This window comes from Ranitomeya variabilis, chromosome 5, assembly GCF_051348905.1.
Source record: "Ranitomeya variabilis isolate aRanVar5 chromosome 5, aRanVar5.hap1, whole genome shotgun sequence".
NCBI classification, from domain to species: domain Eukaryota; kingdom Metazoa; phylum Chordata; class Amphibia; order Anura; family Dendrobatidae; genus Ranitomeya; species Ranitomeya variabilis.
Window position 1 is genome coordinate 71,197,874 of NC_135236.1, and position 20,896 is coordinate 71,218,769.

The window sequence follows — 20,896 nt, forward strand, 5'->3', positions numbered from 1 at the left end:
ATTTTCCTTTTTTTTCCTGAGCAGCCTGAAGAAATTGAGAAAAGTTGGCTTCAAGAATTCTATAAGGTAAAATGACATTAATAGTGATGAGCGAATATACTCGTTACTTGAGATTTCTCGAGCACGCTCGGGGGTCCTCCCGAGTATTTTTTAGTGCGCGGAGATTTCGTTTTTCTTGCCGCAGCTGAATGATTTACATCTGTTAGCCAGCATAAGTACATGTGGGGGTTGCCTGGTTGCTAGGGAATCCCCACATGTAATCAAGCAGGCTAACAGATGTAAATCATTCAGCTGAGGCGATAAAAACTAAATCTCCGAGCACTAAAAAATACGCGGAGGTCACCCGAGCATGCTCGAGAAATCTCGAGTAACGAGTATATTCGCTCATAACTAGACCTTAACCATCAAGAGCCATAGACTGCTCTGTTGGCATCCATCATCACCATCTTGTCTTGCCCTCTAATCCTATCAGACGGTCCAGGACCACCAGTCGGCGTTCATCGCTCTCCATCTGCAGGAATTCGGGGGCAAAAATTACCAGGAGAACATGGGATGTGCTGAAAACTTCATCAGGTAATAACACTCAGACCATGAGTCCTGACTTGAGTGGCATGTGTCTGGTCCTGCACTGATATTAGAGCCATGGCCTACAACCTTTGTGGCACAATGGCTTATCAAAATGCCCAATTCCACATGTTTTGGAGGTAGTCGTGGGCCCTCTTACATCTTGGCCCCTGTGCGGCTGCACAGGTTGCACCAATAATATGTCCGCCACTGGTCCTACGTAACATCTAGAATAGCACACAGAGATAACTATGGGAGTACAGATAACTTTGCTGATATAACACTATGATTACCACCATACATTGACCATATAGTGGTAGATACCCGTTACACACAGGCACCCTACATACCATACGTGTAGATTGTACCAATGAATCCATTAACGTTTTCTGTGATTGGCGTTGCTCATTCTCCTTTTAATCCTCAGTTAGCCCAGACCACCACGACCACTTCTTCCATCCACCTTTCGTCTCTGCAGGATGTAACACACAGATATCTTTAGCTTATCGTACGGTGCTATACCCATCAAAAGTACCCAGGCAGTAAGAATGCCCACCTGGTTCACCCCACAATAATGGTGTGTGTCCCACACACAATAATAGTGATAAAGTGATCACACTGCGCTGAACACATGGTAAGAGTGCTCACACACAGAAGTAGTGGACCCGCTTTACTCCCACCTGGTAATGGTGTCCCAATGAAATATTAATAATGTCCTTTCACAGTAATGTCCTCCATTGGTAACCCTCACAATAATAAGAGTAATATCCTCTATTTGTGCCCCCACACAGTAATCTTAGTGCCCCACAATATTATCAGCACCCCCTATAATAGCAGTGTTCAATTCAATAATAGTATCACCCCCATATTGACTCCTCCTTATAATGGTAATTGTGTCCCTTTCAATAATAATAGCGCCCTCCTAAAACAGTAATTGCACCCCCACAATAGTACCAGCACCCCTCCCCCAAATTACAGTATAATAGCGCTTTCCTATAATACTGTGGATAGATAATAGGCCGATCTGTCTCCAGGACGCAATATTATGACCTAGGGAGGGTGTGGGCTCAGCATGTTACAGACAGGGCAGATGCCTGCTGTGTGATACAGCCAGCACCTGCCTCTAACAGCAGCAGGGTATCATGGGAGATAGTTCTTTGCACTACATACTGAATACTTAAGTGTTGCAGTATGTACTATATGCAAACTATCAATGATAGGTTGGGGTCCCCTAGGGGGACTGGAAAAAAAAAACCTTGGAAATTTTTTCAGGTGGGAAAATGGCTACTCTAACCAAATATTAAGTTCAGAATTTAAGTCAATAAAAAAAACAAAATCAGACCAGTTTGGTGTCATCATAATTGTACTGACCTCAGTAATCACGTTGCCAGGTCATTTAATGAACAATCTGAAAATGAAACACAAAGAACAATTTTTCACTATTTCGGCCCACCTAAAAAATTTTCCCATTTCCTCACATTCGCCTTTTTCCAAGGTCTTTTTGTTTTGTGCATTGTTCAAGAAACCTTCAAGAAACCTCCAACGCAGATGTGAATAGGACCTAAAACTTGTCTTCAGATCTACCTGTGCCCCATCCACCATCTTGGGCTCTACCACGATGAGGACATTGACTGAATCTTGGGATTACAGGTGGAAATGTGACTAATCTACATTAATTCTCATGTTATGCGAGTGACCGTATAATACAGATTACGTGACGGTGATGGTTTGTGAGGGTAAGGATGGCACTAAATATGATGGCACTAAATATGGCTGCCTTTGCAGGAGGTTGGTGCAGAGCGAGGAGATGTCCCAGTATAACTGTATCCAGAGTTTCATAGACAAAGACTTCACCCGGACGGAGAGATTCACAGTGAGTAAACCATATTTATCGAAGGATATGTGCCCCAAAATGTTACGTCCTGGGTGCTCCACCTAAAAAAATGATTATTAACGCAATGTGAGACTGCTCCTAAAATGTGTCCCTTTCTCTGCTATCAGCACAGCGCTAATCCAGCCATGGATAGATGAGCGAGGCTGGTTGCTAGGGACACACTGCTTAACAACTACAGCCATTTATATAAGGGTTGTCGGGTGGGGAGTCCATAGCAACCAACTAGGCCAAATGGACACTGTACTGATGGAGGAAAAAAGACCAAGGGAGGACAGAATAGAAACCTCTCCTTATGAGGTGAGGCTTACTAACAGACTGACCGGCGGGTCTCATGACCTTAGCGTGACAGCTTCATAGAAATATACGAAGCGGTCATGCTTGTGTCTGGAGACCCGATGGCCAGTCCTTGCATTGCGGCCCGATTGTACGGTCACCTGACTACGCCCCTCTAGTCTCCTTACTTCCTGGTTTCTGGCAGGGTGGACACTTCTCTTTGAGTGACAGTTCTGGTGAGTAGCAGAGCTGTAGTAGTAGTAGTAGTAGTAGAACTATAAAGCTCGGCACAAGTTCTGCTGTAGCACATTCACTTATCGGTTTGTTCTGAGTCTACACGGTAATGACTATATTTGTACATAGAGACAACAGGGATCTGAACAAGCACACGTCTCGGACAGTGAGAGCCGTGATTAGGAGACCTGCTCTAAAATCTGCGGGGCCGGTGTTTTTGCGAGATATTTAACCACAACTTGTCAGGATGGGGAGGAGGCAAGCAGATAACTGTTGTATAGAAATCATTGGGCTGTATATATCTGACTGGGATGCTAGGAGTCAATCTCTCTCTCCCAGAATGTAAGTACTGCGCACTCTTGACCAAGACAGCAGGCACTAGTCACCCAAACTCCAGGTAAATCCAGCTGTACACTGTGAAAGATAAAAGCTCTCATTGCAGGAGAATGACAGCAGATATAAAAAGCAAGCCAATTGCAAACTTGCTTATTTTCGTGATGTCTTACTAAAGCAATTTAATAACTTGAGAATACCCCTTTAAGTCACTTTCTTTTTTTTGTCTTGTGGAGTCTGAAGAATTAAAAAAACAAAAAAAACAAAAACAAAGTGGCGCATGCGGTTAATGAATTTGGTGCAAAGTTAAAAATTATTTTTATTTTTCTGTTTTTAAGCCTATTTTGTGATTTATTTATTTTTATTTAGAAAAAAAATGTGCACTTTTCGCAAAATGGTGTAAGTTTTATGTCAAAATATCTGTTGTATATAAAATGACTCTAAAGGAGGAATTGAGTATGAGTACATTTGTGGCAACATTTGAGATTTTTCGAAAAGTCAGGAGATAAATCAGGTGGAAACGTTTGGAAACCCTAAACTCACCACTACCACCACAACGGTGAACATTAAAAAAAAAAAAATACAAAAAACCCCCCAAACTGTTTGATGCATATAAAATAGACTTAAAAAGACAGAAATGGAAAGATGAATATGGGACAAAAAAAAAAGGTGCAAAGCACTAACAACTTGACGAGAAAAAAGGCACATAATGAATATGGCCAGTAAGTCCAATACTAGAACCTGCCTATAGGCAACAGTGGAGCTGTTTCTAGATACGGGCATGTTTTTCTAATGTCATATGACCCCCTTAAATTGATTTGAAAAGAATTAAAAAAAATGCGTCAATAATAAAGGAGTTAGAAAAAAATTATTGGATTCATGCAATACTGCTTGTGACCACTTGGTGGTGCACAATATTTACATTTCCCATCTATGTACTTTTTGCTCTTTAACATGGGGCATATACGTGGAGGGGGGGACTAGTGTATGACGGACCACCTCATTTAATTTGATAAATTTTATTGCTACCAGTTCAAATTTCTTTTGTAGACTGTGATATTACTCTTGTCATGTGTAGATCTGCAGCTAAATGACAATTATGTGTTGTTCTCTCTTGTTTTTTAAAGTTCTATTTGATTAGTTAGCTATATCCGTATCTGGGAAAGCTGGGTGACAACCAGTATAGCTTTAGTCGTATCTTTTTTCACTATAATCCAGAATAGAACATTTTTGCTCCCATATTGATCCATAATTTGGTCGAGCACACTTGCACATTTACCTTCTGGATATAGGGCCCTGTGTGTGATGTGTCCCCCCCCACCGCTATCCGGCCCCCAGATCCTACTTTGAGTTCTCTCTTCCTTCCCTGTACTGATTCTGCAGATGTGATCTCCTCTCTTTCCCCTGCAGACTTTGCGGCAGATTCTCTACTACCTGTGTGATACGGAGTGCCCTGCTGTGTATAACCTTCTCCTCTCCCTGGTGGTTTGTCTAAGGTTGGGTTAACATTTATAATTTACATTATCATTTCCAGTGTAACAGGCCAGATTAACCCCCCCACCAAGAATATACCCGGGGTATAAATTGGCCTAGGCCAGATTAAACCCCTCTGGGCCAGAATATACCCCAGCTGCTGTAGATCCGATTTTTCATGCTTTTGAGATCCATTGAGTGATATGCTTAATAACGGGGCCCCAGTCAGTGCACAGGGGCCCCAGGCAGCGCACAGGGGGGCAGAGACAGCGCATGGGGCCCCAGACATGGCACATGATTGAGTGATATACTCAAGAACGGGGCCCCAGGCAGCGCACAGGGGGGCAGAGACAGCGAACGGGGTCCCAGGCAGCATACGGCGCCCTAGACAGCACGCGGGGTGCAAAGACAGCAAACGGGGTCCCAGGCAGCACATGGGGCCCCAGGCAGCCACGGGCCTCAGGCAGCACACAGGGCCCCAGGTAGCGCACAGGTGCCCCAGGCAGCATACAGAGGCCCCTGGCAGCACACAGGGGCCCCAGGCAGCACACGGGGGGCAGAGACAGCGAACGGGTTCCCATCCAGCACACGTGGGCTCCAGGCAGCGCACAGTGCCCCAGGCAGCATACACTGGCCCCTGGCAGCATACAGGGGCTTCTGGCAGTGCACAGGGCCCCAGGCAACACATGGGGGTACCAGGCAGCACACGGGGGGCCCCAGACATAAAAAATCGCACAGGGACCCTAGACATCACACAGGGGCCCCAGACATCACACAGAATTGAGTGATATACTCAAGAACGGGGCCCCAGACATTGCACAGGGGGTCCGAGACAGCGCACGGGGGCAGAGATAGCGCACAGGAGCCCTGCGCGCTGTCTCTTCCCCCCTTGCACGCTCTCTTTGCCCCCTGTGCGCTGTCTGGGGTCCCATACGCTGTCTGTGCCCCTCTGTGCACTGCCTGGGGCCCTTATCTGCACTGCCTGGGGCCCCTGTGTGCTTTCTGGGTCCCTGTGCACTGCCTGGGGCCCCGTGTGCTGCCTGGGACCCGTTCGCTGTCTCTGCCCCCATGTGCTGCCTGGGGCCACTATGTGCTGCCTGGGGCCCTGTGCGCTGCCTGGAGCCCCGGTGTGCTGCCTGGGGTCCCTGTGTGCTGCCTGGGGTCCCTGTGTGCTGCCTGGAGCCCACGTGTGCTATCTGGGGTCCCGTGTGCTGCCTGGGACCCCGTTCACTGTCTCTGCCCCCCGTATTCTGCCTGGGGCTCCCGTGTGCTGCCAGGGGCCCCTGTATGCTGCCTGGGGCTAATGTGCACTGCCTGGGACCCCATTCGCTGTCTCTGCCCCCCGTGTGCTGCCTGGGGCCCTGTGTGCTGCCTGAGACCTCGTTAGCTTCCTTACCCCCCCCCCCCCCCCCCCCGTGTGCTACCTAGGGCCCAATGGTTCTCAAAGGGTTGAAAAACCTGATCTACGGCAGCTAGGGTATATTCTGTCCCGGAGGGGTATGATTTGGCCTAGGCCACTTTAACCCCGGGTATATTCTGGGTTGGGGGGTTAACCTGGCCTGTTACACTGGTTTTCTGCTCCTTCATAGGATGACATAATTGAAAATAACGCAGTCTAGGATCTGTCACACCTGTATGCAAATTACGTCAGCAATGATGTCGCAGTTTCCAGCATCCTTGTCAGAAGCAGCAGCATAGCCAACTATGTGAAGGAGTTGCACAGACTCTACAGCAGCAAAATGATAGAAAATTTCAAGTGAAGACTATTAAGAAGTTGATGAATTTTACATTTTTGGAAGCGAATGAACAATAATATCTGTGTATTGAAACACAGCATTGTATCTTAGTTAACTAGACCACTATGTTTAGCAAGCCAGAAAGAATAGACTGTTATCTATATGTTGACTTTTGAGTTTAATCATTTCTTTCTGGCTGGTCAAGAAAACAGACTTTTGTTTGTGTAAGCCTGTAATATGGATTTGTAAGCTGATGCGGTTTCGGCTAACGGACCCGGGGCGCCCGCCGACCCCCCCCCCCCATGCCTCTACACTGTTTCTATAGCCTTGTACATACTCTTTGAAGTATAGAAATCCAGTTACTCCATCTAATTATTAGGTGTGAAAGTGGTGACATTCTGAACTGGAATGTGACAGTAATGAGGATATACAGCTCCACCTGAGTGATATGGAGCAGTGGTGTTCATAGTGTCGTTATCAGCTGCAGGCATTATCATTACTAGTCTGATAAGGAAATCTGGCCTCAGGCCGTTATCTACAGGGTAATGAGAATATTGCACATAACAGAAATGACAGGATTAGCAATAAGGTAAGATCTGGTACAAATGTCACCAGGAAGAGGGTCATTGTGTCACGCGTGCAAGGAGACCTAACTGAATGCATGACTGAAGCTCCTGATCAACAATGCAGAATTGGTGGAAGCCCCCACTTACTATCTGCCAGTAACAATATTTGGCTTCTTAAATGGATTATTTCGGCAAGTTATTAGAGCACTGATCTTGGAAACGATGGTGGTCCTAGCATATGGACTCCCAGTCATTATTACGTTCTTACCGGTCCTGTGGATAGGCGATAACGTGCTAAGTTGGAACAACACCTCTTATACAAGGGACCAGGTGCGACTGCTGCATATCGTACCCCTGTAGCCATATCCCCTGGATCAAACAAAGAACACAGATGATGGAGTATGTTGAAGTGAATGGGAGCTCAGTTTAAGTACCCCAGAATGGACACTACACAGGGTACAAAATTGTGCTCTTGTGACCTTGTACATTGTGTACCTCCAGTCATCACAGGAGCTGCAAACAGCTGGGTCTTGGGGGTACACCCAGTTTATGGCCTCCTTGCAGTTAGATGCCCCACACGCATTGATGCCCCCAAATATCCCCTTACACACTGCATGATGCTCCTTTATACACATTGGATGATGTCAGTGTTTTTGCAAGATATTTAACCGCAACTTGTCAGGATGGGGAGGAGGCAAGCGGATAACTGTTGTATAGAAATTATTAGGCTGTATATATCTGACTGGGATGCTAGGAGTCAACCTCTCTCTACCAGAATGTAAGTACTGCGCACTCTTGGCCAAGATCTGGGCAGGCACCAGTCACCCAAACTCCATGTAATCCAGCTGTACACTGTGAAAGATAAAAGCTCTCATTGCAGGAGAATGTCAGCAGATATAAAAAGCAAGTCAATTGCAAACTTGCTTATTTTCATGCTGTCTAGCTAAAGCAGTTTAATAATTTGAGAATACCCCTTTAAGTCACTTTCTCTTTTTGTCTTGTGCAGTCTGAAGAATTAACAAAAAAACAAAGTAGCGCATGCGGTTTATGAATTTGGTGCAAAGTTAAAGATTTGGAAACCCTAAACTTCACCACCACCACAATGGTGAACATAAAAAAAAATCTAAAAAACCCCCAAAACTAATACATATAAAATAGACTTAAAGAGACAGAAATGGAAAGATGAATATGGGACAAAAAAAAAAAAGGTTCAAAGCACTAACAACTTGATGAGAACAAAAAAGGCACATAATGAATTTGTCCAGTATGTCCAATACTAGACACTGCCTATGGGAGCAGTGGACCTGTTTCTAGATACGGGCATGTTTTTCTAATGTCATATGACCCCCTTAAATTGATTTGAAATGAATTAAAAAAAAATGCGTCAATAATAAAGGAATTCGAAAAAATTATTGGATTCATGCAATACTGCTTGTGACCACTTGGTGGTGCACAATAATTACATTTCCCATCTATGTACTTTTTGCGCTTTAACATTGGGCATATACGTGGAGGGGGGGACTAGTGTATGATGGACCACCTCATTTAATTTGATAAATTGCTTTGCTACCAGTTCATATTTATTTTGTAGACTGTGATATTGCTCTTGTCATATGTAGATCTGCAGCTAAATAACAATCATGTGGTGTTCTCTCTTGTTTTTTAAAGTTCTATTTGATTTGTTAGCTATATCCGTATCTGGGAAAGCTGGGTGACAACCAATAAAGCTTAAGTCGTATCTTTTTTCACTATAATCCAGAATAGAACATTTTTGCCCCACATATTGATCCATAACTTGGCCGAGCACCCTTCAGAACTCCCATAGAAGTGGAGAGACACATGCATGTGCGGCCAGTAGCCATTCCTGGTAGGGCATATGCCATTGATATCCAAATTGGGAATTCACTCTTTTCTCTACAGCTGAAGCATTGTAATACCAGGGATGGCCACAAGGTGCTGCATAGAAACCATTTATTTAAAGCGAACCTGGCACCACATTTACCTTCTGAAGTAAACACTGATGAGACAATCATAGGTGTTGTGTCGCCTCCTCTTATGTAATTATGGCATGATTTACAGTGAGGGATAAAGAAAACTGTCCTATTTGTGTTGCACAAGTTATAAGAAAAGACAGAGAGGCAGAGTACCATCTTTTCTGTTTTTGGGAGAAGTAGTTTATTATGATAAAAAGTCGTCTTTTTATATTTTTTTATTATATCTATGGACACGTTGGACATTAAAAAATAAAAAATTCAATTTCCACTAGATTTAGCTCTACATCTTCATTTTATTTCATCCATTTTCAGACTCCTGATATGTAGTTTACAGTCTGCTCCTAGTTTCCTACTTTTCTCATGTGGGAGTGTCTCTACCAGTAATACATGCTGGATGTGAGCTCTGTGTGTGCAGGATGCTGCTGTAATCACTATCTCTTAGCACAGCTTCATTCCTCCACTGATTTCTGCATCTATGGGTGCAATCATAGGAAAATATTTTCAGTCCAACGGACCAATGTTAGTCTGTGTGCTAGGGCACATGGGTGATTTTCCGATGCAAATAAATTGCAGCTAGTCTGGCCTAATTTACAAAGCAGACTAGTGCATGCAAATAGTAGGCTGCTCCTGCACCCATCCACCATGGAGCCAGTTACTTTTGCAAAGTTCTATGGTCATGTGAGCTCATCTTAATACAGCCACTGCGTGATTTACTTCTATCTTTGCCAACACTTATAGGGCCCTGTGTGTGATGTGTCCCCCCCACCGCTATCTGGCCCCCAGATCCTACTTTGAGTTCTCTCTTCCTTCCCTGTACTGATTCTGCAGATGTGATCTCCTCTCTTTCCCCTGCAGACTTTGCTGCAGATTCTCTACTACCTGTGTGATACGGAGTGCCCTGCTGTGTATAACCTTCTCCTCTCCCTGGTGGTTTGTCTAAGGTTGGGTTAACAGTTACATTATCATTTCCGGTTTTCTGCTCCATCATAGGATGACATAATTGAAAATAACGCAGTCTAGGATCTGTCACACCAGTATGTAAATTACATCAGCAATGATGTTGCAGTTTCCAGCATCCTTATCAGAAGCAGCAGCATAGCCAGCTGTGTGATGGAGATGCACAGACTCTACAGCAGCAAAAGGATAGAAAATTTCAAGTCAAGACTATTAAGAAGTTGCTGAATTTTACATTTTTGGAAGCGAATGAACAATAATATCTGTGTGTGGAAACACAGCATTGTATCTTAATTAACCAGACCACTATGTTTAGCAAGCCAGAAAGAATAGACTGTTATCTATATGTTGACTTTTGAATTTAAGCATTTCTTTCCAGCTGGTCAAGAAAACATGGATTTTTGTGTTACTCACCGTAAAATCCTTTTCTCCGAGTCATTCATTGGGGGACACAGGACTGTGGTGTATGCTACTGCTGCCAGGAGGCTGACACTAAGTAGATTAAAAAAAAATTAGCTCCTCCTCCGACATATACACCTTGACACTGGCCAAGACATCTCCAGTTTGGTGCAAAAGCAGTAGGAGAGAAAGTAAAACAGCATTAATGTAGAGACAACATGTCTAGAATAACTCCACCGGCTGAAAAGAGATAAGCTGTGTCCCCCAATGAACGACTCGGAAAAAAGGATTTTACGGTGAGTAACACAAAAATCCATGTTTCTCCTTTGTCTCATTGGGGGACACAGGACTGTGGGATGTCCCAAAGCAGTCCCTGGGTGGGAAGAAAACCCAGCTGAATAAGCCCCTAGGCACTTACCGCCTATAGGTGTGCTACCGTTGCCTGAAGAATCCTTCTACCCAGACTTGCATCTGCAGAGGCCTGAGTATGGATGCTATAGTGCTGGGTAAAGGTGTGCAGACTGGACCAGGCTGCGGCCTTGCAAACCTGTTCTGCTGATGCCTGGTGCCGAAGCGCCCAGGAAGCCCCCGCTACTCGATTGGAGTGCGCCTTCATCCCAGCCGGGATGACCGTACCCTTGATACGGTAGGCTTCCTGAATAGTTGATTGAATCCATCTGGCTAAGGTAGATTTTGAGGCTGCGAGTCCCTTCCTACGACCCTGAGGAAGAACGAACAGAACATCTGTCTGACGAAAAGATACAGTCCTTGAAACTTATCTCCTCAGAGCTCTCCCTAGGTCTAATGTATGGAGAGCTTTTTCCACACGATGCGCTGGTGCTGGACAAAAGGAAGGTAAGACAATATCCTCGTTAATATGGAACGAGGAAACCACCTTGGGCAAGAAGGAAGGTACTGGCCTGAGCACAACCTTATCTTGATGAAACCTTAAATACGGAGCCTGGCAGGACAGGGCCGCCAGCTCTGAAACCCGCCTAATGGAGGTTATGGCCACCAAAAACACAACTTTCCAAGAGAGGTACGATAAAGAGACTTCTTGAAGAGGCTCAAAAGGAACCTCCTGTAGTGCACTTAAGACCAGGTTAAGGTCCCAAGCCTCCAGGGGGGCCCTATAAGGCGGTACCTTGTGAGAAACTCCCTGTAAAAAAGTTATTACCTGCAGATTGATAGCTATCTTACGCTGAAAGAGCACCGACAAAGCTGATATTTGTCTTCTGAGGGTACTAAGTGCGAGGCCCGAATCCAGGCCGGCCTGAAGAAATGCTAGGATGTTAGGAATGGAGAAACGAAGAGGGGGAAGACTTTGTTTCCTGCACCATGAAAGGTAAACCTTCCAGGTGTGGTGATAAATTCGCGGTGGATTTCCGGGCGCTAATCATTGTATTAGGAACTTTCTGAGAAAACCCGGCCTGCGTCAGAATCCAAGATTCAACGGCCAAACTGTCAAACGCAGAGCCTCTAAGTTCTGGTGGAATATTGGGCCTTGTGACAGAAGATCCGGACGGGTTGGCAGCCGCCAAGGAGCTTCGGCGAGCAACTGCACCAGGTCTGCATACCATGACGGACGAGGCCAATCTGGGGCCACTAGAATTGCAGGAACTCCCTCTATCTTGACCTTCCTGACCACCTTCGGGAGTAGTGCCAGAGGAGGAAACGGATATGGGAGCCAAAACTGGTTCCAAGGTAGAACTAATGCATCCACCGCGATTGCCTGTGGATCTCGATACCGGGCGACGAACCTGGGTACCTTGGCATTCAATCCTGAGGCCATTAGATCCACATCCGAGGTTCCCCAACGCTGGCATATCTGCAAAAAAATGTCAGGATGGAGAGACCATTCCCTAGATGCAAGGCCCTGCCTGCTGAGAAAGTCCGCTGCCCAATTTTCCTTGCCCGCAATATGAACCGCCGAGATAAGTGGTTCCTCTCGGCCCAGCAGAGGACTTGTTTCACCTCGTGCATGGCTGCCCTGCTGCGGGTGCCTCCCTGGTGATTTATGTATGCCACCGCCGTGGCATTGTCTGATTGGATCCTGACCGGGTGGCCTGCCAGAAAGGGCTGAAAGTGCTGCAGAGCCAGCCGAATCGCCCGAATCTCCAACAGGTTGATCGGAAGGATTGACTCCCTTGAGGACCAGTGTCCATGGGCTGTGTGGTGGCAAAATACTGCTCCCCAACCGAGCAGGCTGGCATCCGTTGTGACCACCAGCCAATGGGCTGGGGGAAAAGGCTTCCCCTGCTGCAAAGAGGAACTCATTGTCCACCATGTCAGAGCTTGTCTGACCTGGGGAGACAGACGACACCTGAGATTGAGAGAGGATGGACTTTTGTCCTAAGATGTTAAAAGCGCATGTTGGAGAGGGCGAAGATGGTGTTGTGCAAAAGGCACTGCCTCTATTGCTGCCACCATCTTTCCTAAGACCTTCATGCAAAACCTGATCATGTGGGTGCCTGGTTGGCGAAGGACCCTCACTTCCTGCCAGAGGGTCAGGACCTTGTTCTGGGGAAGGACCGTCAGATCTCGGGAGGTGTCGAAGACCATCCCTAGAAAGGAAATTTTCCTGGATGGCACCAGAGATGACTTCTTTAAATTCACTAGCCACCCTAGGCGAGACAGAGTATCCATAGTAATGTTGACATTCTGCTCGTATTCCCAAAAAGTTGAACCTTTTACCAAAAGGTCGTCTAAATATGGCATGATGACTATGCCCTGAGAATGCAGAATAGACACAACTGTTGCCATTACCTTTGTGAATATTCTGGGAGCTGTGGCAAGCCCGAAGGGCAAGGCTGTGAACTGGAAGTGCCGATCGCCTATGGAAAAGCGTAGGAACTTTTGATGTGAAGGAAATATGGGGATATGAAGATAGGCATCTTGAATATCTATGGAGGCTAGGAATTCTCCCTTTTCCATAGCCGCAATGACTGACCGGAGGGATTCCAGTCGGAACCGACGAATGCAGACAAATTTGTTTAAACACTTTAGGTCCAAAATGGGCCTTACTGTTCCGTCCTTTTTGGGAACGATGAACAGGTTGGAATAAAACCCCTGAAACCTTTGTTCTCTTGGGACCGGAGAAATGACCCCCGTTGAGCTGAAGGGATTCGATGGCTTTGACCAACGCTTGCATACGGGTTTTTGAACTGGGGAGACGAGATGGAAAAACCGTCTCGGGGGAAGAGAGAGAAACTCTATCTTGTACCCCGAAGACACCAAGTCTCTTACCCATCTGTCGGAAACGACGGTGAGCCAAGACTGATGAAACAAGAGCAGACGACCGCCTACTCTGTTGGAAATGAGCCGCGGATGCCTCCAGTCATTTGGCTGAGGACCGATGGGATTTAGATCCCCTTGACCTTGGCCATTGGGCCCGCATTCTTCCCAATGGGATGGCTCTATATGAGACCTGATGGTCTCTGTCTTGGCTAGACTGACCTGGACCGACAGGGTTTGCCGCTGTGGTCCTCCTGGAGTTACGATAGGGCTTAAACCTCACCTGAAATTGGCGATGAAACGGCTGTTTAACCTTTTGTTGTGGGAGAAAATTACCTTTCCTCCTGTGGTATCTGAAATGAGTTGATCCAACTTTTCGCCAAAATGTCTGACGCTCTGATAGGGGAGACTTGTAAGAGATTTCTTTGAGGTAGAGTCCGCCCGCCAAGTTCTCAACCATAGAGCCCTTCTAATGGATATTGCATTAGCAGCTGCTAATGCAGCACAATTTGCTGCATCCAAGGATGCATTGATCAGGTAACTTCCAGCTAAAGCTATCTGATTTGACATTTGTCACATCTATCGGTAATCCTCTATCCTGAAGAGCCTTGGTCAAAGACTCTGACCAGGATATCATGGCTTTGGCTACCCAGGTCGCCGCAAAAGAGGGCGTGAGAGCTGAGACAGAGGCCTCAAAAACAGAACGAGCTAAACTCTCTATGAGCCGATCCGTTGGATCCCTAATAGAGGAACCATTAGGCAGGGATAAGAGAGTATTAGAGGCCAACCGAGAAACAGGTGGATCTACCGCATGAGATTCCGCCCACTTTTTACGTAACTCAGGGGAAAAATGATATCTTGCACTTAGAGCTTTTTGACCCGAGAAGCGCCTGTCCGGCCTTTCCATGTGGCGCTGGACTACGTCCTCAAATTCAGGATGAGCAGAAAAAGCTCTATGAGGCTGCTTGAACCTCTTAAAAGACACCTTATGACCAGAAGTCAAGGTGGCTTCGTCCTCCACTCCAAAGGTTTGATTAACGGCCTCGATGAGGCTGTCTACTGACTCCTGGTAATCAGGAGCCTCTAAATAGAGACAACCTTCGGAGTCATAGTCCGAACCATGTTCACTCACCTCTGCAGGAGAGGGAGAACGGGACACGGAACTCCAGGATGCAGATGCACCTGATTGACCGGTAGACGCTGTATGGGTTCGTTTCCTCCGCGTCTGCCTAGAGGGAGTATGGCCCCTGCAGGCCGGAAGTTCCTGTGAACCGGAGGATTTTTCTAAGACAGATGAACCGTCGTCCCTGGCCCCAGCCGGGGTCTGGAGGGACTCGATCGCCTTAGTTAAGGACGACATAGACTGTGTCAAGGATGCGACCCATTCAGAGGGGGACACCGCAGTCTCAGATACAGGCGCACTAGACAGAGACACAAGGGAGGGCTCCTGAGCACGCTCGGAATCACAGGCCTCACAGAGTCGGTTGCTCTGGGCACGCGGAAAAGCAGACTGACAGGCAACACACGTTGTCAGGACTCTGAACATTTTTTATTACCTTTTGTGCATTACTGCCCTTTTCCAAGATGGCGTCTTTGGTCTCATGTGCACTGTGCCTTCCTGCTATAAAACTCCACCCCAGCCTTCAGTCTGTGCTAGAGTATTCTGCCTTGCATTCAGCTCCTGACCTCTGGTGACTCCCTGGCTATATACCTGCTCCTGTGAACCTGTGGGGTTATCCTGCTACTCTGCTCTGAGTTCCTGCTGCATACACCAGTTCCAGTAATCCTCCTTCATCTGCTGCTCGTGTTTACTTCCATCTGCATTTGCTGGACATGTAAGCTGTTTCTGCTCTGCAAGAACCTGAGACTATTACCCAGGCCTCCCTGGTTGAGCTAAGATATTATTTGAACTGCCTTATAAGCATATCTATCTGTGTTTTGGACTAAGCAAGGACTTATTTGTGTCAAGTATCCTCAAGAATAATTGTGCTTCATAGACTTACTGGTGATTGCATTTTCCTCTGAAGTTTCCTATAGACTGCTAAGCTGCATTTATTATTTGCACCAAGTGTTGTGGACTTGAGTTTCTCTCTGCACCTGTTTGAATCACCGTGTGATAATATAGACTTTACCACTTATAAAACTGTGTCCTGTAGTTGTCTTGTTCCACGCAAAGAGTCTCCTGAGTTATCCCTTATAATTATTACACACGTGGTATATAAAACCGTGTGAGACTTAGTCCTTCTAGACTCTGCTGTTGGTGCTGACAATCGCACCCTCAAAAAATAACGCTGCTGAATCAAGTATTTCAGCTGTCAGGCTGAGGGGAGTAGCACTTACCCCAGTCCTGTGTCCCCGTGCCTGTAGTGAAGGCTGTCACCGGGAGAAGTGTTAGCGCCATACTTATAACACAGTGCGCTAGATTGGAGGGCGGATCCACCGTGAGGGGGAAGGGTTTTTCTGGCTGCGGCCCACTACAGGCAGAAGCCGGGGCCTAGATTCTGCTCCTGGATTTTTCCCGGGGAGGGGGCGTGACCGCCGGAAGAAGACGCGATAAAAAAGGGGGCGAAACTTCCGCCCGTGGCCTAACATGCCAAGAGCTGGGGACTTGATTAGCCGGCGCCCGGGGAAGTACCCGGGATATAGTTTCCAGCAGCGCCACTGCTGTGGAACGAAACCGCGCCATCCTGGCAGACAAAATAAACCATAACGCTGTCGGAGCTGTCCAGCCCCTCACCGCCAGAACCAAGGTCAGAGGGGGGGGGCTTATGTATGAGACGGTGCAGGCACCCTAACTCCATCACCCCTTCAGGAGGTGAGGAGAGGGACCGTCTGCCTCTCATAATCACCGCTGTCACATCTTCATGGTTTTAAAGGAAAAGGATCTAGGAAAAAAAGCAGAGATGTGCCTCCTATGGACACTAAGCATAAACTGGAGCTGTCTCGGCCAGTGTCAGGGTGTATATGTCGGAGGAGGAGCTAATTTGTTTTTTTTTTAATCTTAGTGTCAGCCTCCTGGCGGCAGTAGCATACACCACTGTCCTGTGTCCCCCAATGAGACGAAGGAGAAACAAACTTTTGTTTGTGTAAGCCTGTAATATTGATTTGTAAGCAGGTGCGGTTTCGGCTAACGGACCCGGGGCGCCCGCCGACGAACCCCCCCCCACCGTGCCTCTACACTGTTTCTATTGCCTTTTACATACTCTTTGAAGTATAGAAATCCAGTTACTCCATCTAATTATTAGGTGTGAAAGTGGTGACATTCTGAACTGGAATGTGACAGTAATGAGGATATACAGCTCCACCTGAGTGATATGGAGCAGTGGTGTTCATAGTGTCGTTATCAGCTGCAGGCATTATCATTACTAGTCTGATAAGGAAATCTGGCCTCAGGCCGTTATCTACAGGGTAATGAGAATATTGCACATAACAGAAATGACAGGATTAGCAATAAGGTAAGATCTGGTACAAATGTCACCAGGAAGAGGGTCATTGTGTCACGCGTGCAAGGGGACCTAACTGAATGCATGACTGAAGCTCCTGATCAACAATGCAGAATTGGTGAAAGCTCCCACTTACTATGTGCCAGTTAAAATACTGAGTCACCCACCAGGGCAGCGGGGTACTCGGCATCGGGTCCGGTCGCTATTAAAGGGGATGTCACAGTGGCTGCGACCCGGTCCGTGGCCCTGGGACTTACTGTAAAAGGGGAACGGTCTTTAAAGGGGTTTTTGTATAAAGTTTGCCGTGACGCCACCTGTGGAGTTAAGTCAATACGGGGACTGACTGCTTTAAAGGGGTCCTCTGGGGGATGTTGTTGCAGCAATGATGGTGACTCTTCCCACAGGTGAAGCATGGTCCCCAGGGCTCCCAAGGCGTATGGCGATGATGGTGTTTGCCAGTCAATGAGTAAAGGACACAGCATTGCAGTCTTTACCTGGTTTACTGAAGATGTAACAGGCCTCAGTCCAGGGTACCGGCAACAGGTACATTAGGAGTCCAGGCAGCCCGGAAACAAGTGAAATCCCCTTGGCAAGTCAGGTTGGGAGCTTTTCAAATTGCACTCGCTATAAGTCCCTTGCTGCCTGAAGTGTCCTAAGAAGGCCCTGGTTCTTTCCCCTCTCCTGGGACTGGTACCTGCATGGTAGGCAGCTTGAGCAGTTCCTTCTGGGGTCTCTGTACGGTGACTCCAGGCTCCAGAATGCTGCTGTACCACAGGCTTAATTTGGGCAATATACGTGTAGTTCTGTGCCCTCCAGTTCTGCTATGGGGCTTGCAGCTCCCCACAGCCTCGGGCTTCCGGTACCCGATCTCTGTGCTCTGGCTTACAGGAGGCCCACTCGCAGCCTCCTTGAGCCCTCAATCTCTTCTCTGCTCCTTTCCCTTCACTGTCCGCTACAGACTGTCTGACTCCTCCAGACCACTATCTTTATTTATGGAAGCTGCCCTGAAATCGGATTTTGAGCTCACCCTCCTGGCCTGGATTCAGAAGGTGGTGTGTGTGATGTTACCTGCCAAAGAGATCCCCCTTGTTTCCAGGCATAGCAATACCCTCCCCGAGAGGAAGGCAGAACTACTGTGGTGCCCGAACTACTGGGGTGCTACATTCCCCCCCCCCCATTAAATCCAGTACTCCTGGACTGGGAAAAGGAAGCATAAACAACAGGTTAATAAGTGCAAAAACATTTTGAACAACATGACACAGGTTTAAACTTATTCTTCCCTTACAGGAGGCACTTTTGACTTTAAACTTTGCAAAACAAATTTATAAATGTACATCTGGTCTTATACCAGGGTGTCCTTGTTCATATAAAACAGTACGAAGCGAGGGACCTGTCATAAACCATCAACGTAGGTCTTGGGCGGGCTCCAAGGCTTATCTAGACCCGGGGTTCGGCCGCGCCAGACGGTTTTAGCTTCAGGTATGTGAGAAACAGGACCCTACCCACGCCGGCAAAGTGGGTAGAACCAGGGTGCACCTTGAGGGTGCCAAACTATGTACAAATACAGTTTTTGGGTAATCCACTGTCTATTACCCCATTGTCCATTTTAAAACCTGTAACAAGTATATGCACACATTTTAAACAGGTAACAGCAATTATTGACATTGTTTTGGTCCCTATAACGGGCTGGGATTTGACCTTTGGTACTATGAGTAGATCTACGCAGTTCCTGGTCTAACATGTCTGCTCTTGTGAACCTACTGGTGTCTGTACTACTTGTAGGCCTGCATTGTGTTGGTAAACTAGGTAATTTTCTGCGACTTCTTAGATTTACCATAAGTCTCACAGATTCACCGATAGCAGAGGGTGGATTCCCTGGTTCCATTGCTGGGGTGACGTTTGCTGCTTGAACCTGCTGGTGTAAAGTCTCTTCTGGTTCATGATGGTCTTGAATCACATTTTGTTCTGGTATTTCCAACTGGGTGAAAGTCAAGACAAGTATCACTATGGCCTGATGTACTTGAATCCAAGACTGGGGAAAATCTCCAAGAATAGTATGGATTTTCTTTTCTTCTTCTCCTGTAGGTTGAGAAGTACTTGGATCTTTTTCTTTGTCTCTCAATTTGTCAGGGCATACTTTAAGGTGATCCCTTGATACCGCAGTCAAAGTTTCTCCTCCATCTTTGCTAATTAGACAGGCTTCAGTATTGTCAAAGTTGGATGGTAAGATAGTATATGGTTCTGCTTGCCACTGGTCATCGAGTTTGTGCATTCTTCTCTTGCGCTTTAGCACTTGTTCACCTGGTGACAAGGGAATTGTAGGAGCACGTTGGTTATAGTCTTTCTCTTGTTTTTGTCTCGCATGGGACAAGCCTCTTTCTACACACTCTTGTACTTGGCAGTATTTCTGTTGTCGCTCATTATCCCAATCTGTATCTGGTGAGGTAGTTTCTGGGGTTAGGACTTCCATTTCAAGATCAACAGGTAATTTACTAGATCTTCCTCTCATGAGGTATGCTGGAGTGCAGTTGGTGGAATTCACTGGGATGTGATTGTACAAGTCTGGCAACTTCTCTGACCATAAGTTTCTCTCGTGTAAAGGCAAGGTTTTTAACAGATTGATTACAACCTGGTTCATCTTCTCACACATACCTTCGGTTTGAGGGTGGTATGGTGTTGTTCTGATTTTCTTGCATCCATACAGGTTGCAGAACTCTTGAAACATTTCCGCTTCAAAGGCTGGGTCTTGGTCGGTAAGTACCTTCTCTGGGTATCAGTGTGGTTGGCAAAAGTGTTGCTGGAAGGCTTTGGCTGCTGTCTTCGCTGTCTGGCCCTTTACAGTCATGACTACCAGGAATCTGGAGTAATGGTCCACAATGGTCAGAGCATAGACATAGCCTGACCGGCTTGGAGTTAGCTTCACGTGGTCTAAGGCAACCAGGTCAAGTGGCTGTTTGGTGACTATGGGCTGTCGGGGAGCCCTCTGGCTGTCACGGTCCTTTCTGCGCAGGTTGCATGGGCCACACTCTTGGCACCACTTTTCGATGGCTTTTCTCATGCCAATCCAGTAAAACCTTCCACGTAGCAGGGTCTCTAACTTCTTCCATCCGAAGTGTCCAGCTCCATCATTCGCTTCCAGAACCATTGGCGCATCTCGTCTTGGGACCACTATCTGCCAGACCAGCTCGTGAGTGCGTGGGTCAATATTCCTCCGGCACAGCTTACCATCGTACATAAACAATTTGCCTATCTCCTTCCACAGCTGTTGAGTCTCTTGTGGAGCATCTGGACCAGGGTGTGAATCGGCTTGCATCAGCAGCTCTTTTACCAGACGGAATGCTGGGTCACTATCCTTTGTCTCCGCCCATCCATGATGAGGTAATGGGTTCAGCATAGCTTCTTGCTTGTCATTACGCCTGTTCCTCACATAATGGGAATGCTGAGTCACCCCGGGGCGATGGAAAGCTGGTAACTCTATCTCTTCAAGTGCTTCCGGATCTTCTCCCATCTCTGGTAAGTTAGGCATCCTGGACAGCGCATCGGCGTTGGCATTCTTGTGCCCTGCACAGTACTTGATGGTGAATTCATAGTTGGACAACCGGGCCATCCCAAGGCACCTTGTTTTGCTGTCTCCACTCTCCAGGTGTGTCAGCAGATTGTTGTCTGTGTAAACTGTGAATCTTGCTGAGGCCAGGTAGTGCTTGAATCTCTCTGTTACCGCCCAGACGATGGCGAGGAACACCAGCTTAAAGGAACTGTAATTTTCAGGGTTCCTCTCAGTGGGACGAAGCTTCCTGCT

General features: G+C 46.9%; 1 protein-coding gene across 4 annotated transcripts in view; it reads left to right on the forward strand.

Annotated features, from left to right (window-relative positions):
- The window catches only part of LOC143774528 (inositol polyphosphate-5-phosphatase A-like), a 75,295-nt gene that overhangs the window by 10,787 nt on the left and 43,612 nt on the right, over window positions 1–20,896 (forward strand). For all 4 annotated transcript variants that reach the window (XM_077262194.1, XM_077262192.1, XM_077262193.1 and 1 more), the window contains 3 exons: window positions 25–66; window positions 473–573; window positions 2,350–2,437. In XM_077262194.1, coding sequence (XP_077118309.1) covers window positions 548–573; window positions 2,350–2,437 — 114 coding nt within the window. In that variant the 5' untranslated portion in view covers window positions 25–66; window positions 473–547. The remainder of the gene's footprint in view (window positions 1–24; window positions 67–472; window positions 574–2,349; window positions 2,438–20,896) is intronic.